The following is a 2,254-nucleotide window of genomic DNA, read 5'->3' as shown; positions in this document are numbered from 1 at the left end:
TTTGGCGTCATGAGTAGAGAAGTTCCGTCAGTTTGGATCTATAGCGAATCAGAACTAAAAAGTTATTTAAAACATGACCACTTCAGGTCGAACACGCACCATGCGCAGCCCTATAAACGTCACCAGAGTTCAGATTTCAGTAGCCGAGTCCCACGAGACGTCAGTCCGTAGATGATCTGCAGCTAGGACTTTCCTACACCTCAACCGTCTGCATTCTCTAGGCAGATCTTAACCTACGACTGTATCTTTTTCATCTTCCCTGGGCCGAAATGACATGGATCAGAGCATGGCAATGTGTTCATGATTCCTCGATTGTCTTGTAAAGAGGGACAATTTCCTCGATGACATTTGGTTTACTGCAAAGGTTAACTCCAAACATGTTATCTATTGGGCACCCCACTCTATTGTCTCTAGAAGAAACTTTTTTCTGAACATGTACAGTGTATGTGGCTTTAAAACTCATGGTTTAGCAGGTCCTTGTGTAAGGGCGCCACTGAACATTTCGAACGACGGGTTAAAAATGTGTCGAGTCCAAAGGAGGGAATGTGGAGCACTGCTTCTAAGAATTTCAGAATGAAATCATTAGGTTTTTGAAACTCTGTAAAGAATTTAAATATTGTTTAAATGTCATAGGGATGGAAAATTAATGTCAAAGAGAAAATAAAGAAAAAGGTTAAATAATCTTTTCACGACTTCCTTTACAAGATTTTGAAACATTGGTGAACTTTGTGTTTTTGAGTGCTTTTTTCTTTTAGCGGTTTCCGTTTTCAAAACATGTTTCTTCTTCGTGGATTTTATATCAAACAAATTCCGATTGAATAAATTATGTCTCTTCGAAATTACAGAATTCTAGAACAATTTTTGCGCGAGATATTCAGAAAAAAGTTGTAAAGTTTTTTTTTGGATCACCCTGTATATAAATACTGTTGGTGTGTATGTGTACGTTCGGCAAACAGCAAAAAGGATGCTGCTGGTAAAAGACTGTGTGTCATACCTTTAAACTTGTACAAACAAAATCGCTACCTTAGAATTACACAGTTCTGTCGGCTTAGTACCTAGTTTTGATAAATATGATGTCAAATATTTTGGGAGCTATTTTGAATGCAGTTCTTTGAATATCTTGACAAGGACTCAGAATAATCGTACGATTATGATAGAGCAGATACAGCATTTGATTTCTGACGTCAAGGTCTTAGTAATTCAAAACGGCCAAGAATGTCAGATAGAACTATGTAATTCTGAGGTAGCGAAATATCTCCACTTAGACCAGCCTTAAATGCCCCCTTATTTCTCCTCGCTCAGCCTCAACCGCCCCGACCATATCAATCGACGTCACGCCTATTGACGTGCGCGAAGATACAGCGCTAGAGACCAAGCTTCCATCCAGCTGCACCACGTCGGATACCGACAATACGACTACCGCCGACGGGACGTACTACGTGGAATTTAACGGTCAGTTGGAACTCTTTTTTATTGTAAGAGTTTAACGGCACTTGCGATATTATAAGATTAGAAGTGTTGCGAGAGAGTAACCAAAAAAAAAAAAAACCAAACAAAAACCAAACAAACAAACAAACAAACAAAAAAACAAGGAAAAAAAACAACAGAAGGAGAGATAAAGACGAAAGATGTTTGATAGGAAAGAAGAAGCAAACCACATCAGAGCACCCGCCGACCCTCCACATTTTGTGCTTCCATAAATAGCCACTGGTGACAATTATATTATATCATATCAAAATTCGAGCACCTTTGTTCTTGGCCTAAATTAATAGTGAGTACTAGGAAGCGTCAATGAAAACGAGATAGATCCCAGTCAGAGATGAGGCAGGATGAAGTCGGTGGTGATGGAAAGGCCAAGCTCTCAGGAAGTCAGGCAGCTGCATAACAAAGAAAGTGTTGGATTGGAATATACAGCGTAAAAGATCAAGTTAAAGTACACGAGGAACCTGGAAGAGAATCACAAAAATTGATGTACAGAAAAATGGAAAGACATTGGTTTGGAATAACATCAAGAGGCTAGCCCAGGATAGAGAAAGGTAGAAAGCGTTTGTTCGTGGTCTATACCCTGCCTCATACAGGGTGAGAAAAGCAAAGATGTTGAGGACGTCTCCTTTCACAAAAGTAAACATCCTGTAACAAGACCTTCAATCTTCTTTTTCAAATTTGAACCTTTGCTGATAAGTTATATATTTCTGACTTTATCTATCTATCTATCTATCTATCTATCTATCTATCTATCTATCTATCTATCTAT

The 2,254-nt window shown here is 38.7% G+C and overlaps 1 protein-coding gene across 1 annotated transcript in view; it reads left to right on the top strand.

The window, feature by feature from the left end:
* LOC106011257 (protocadherin gamma-B7) overlaps window positions 1-1,452 on the top strand; it is a gene marked incomplete at its 3' end in the record, with an annotated part of 4,068 nt that extends 2,616 nt beyond the window's left edge. Inside the window, 1 exon segment of the mRNA XM_013080273.2 lies at window positions 1,303-1,452. Coding sequence (XP_012935727.1) covers window positions 1,303-1,452 — 150 coding nt within the window.
* Between the last annotated feature and the right edge of the window lie 802 nt (window positions 1,453-2,254).

The sequence above is a fragment of the Aplysia californica genome, unplaced genomic scaffold (genome assembly GCF_000002075.1).
Source record: "Aplysia californica isolate F4 #8 unplaced genomic scaffold, AplCal3.0 scaffold00080, whole genome shotgun sequence".
Taxonomy (NCBI): Eukaryota; Metazoa; Mollusca; class Gastropoda; order Aplysiida; family Aplysiidae; genus Aplysia; species Aplysia californica.
The sequence above is the reverse complement of the archived record's forward strand: the minus strand, read 5'-3'. Positions and strand labels throughout refer to the sequence as shown.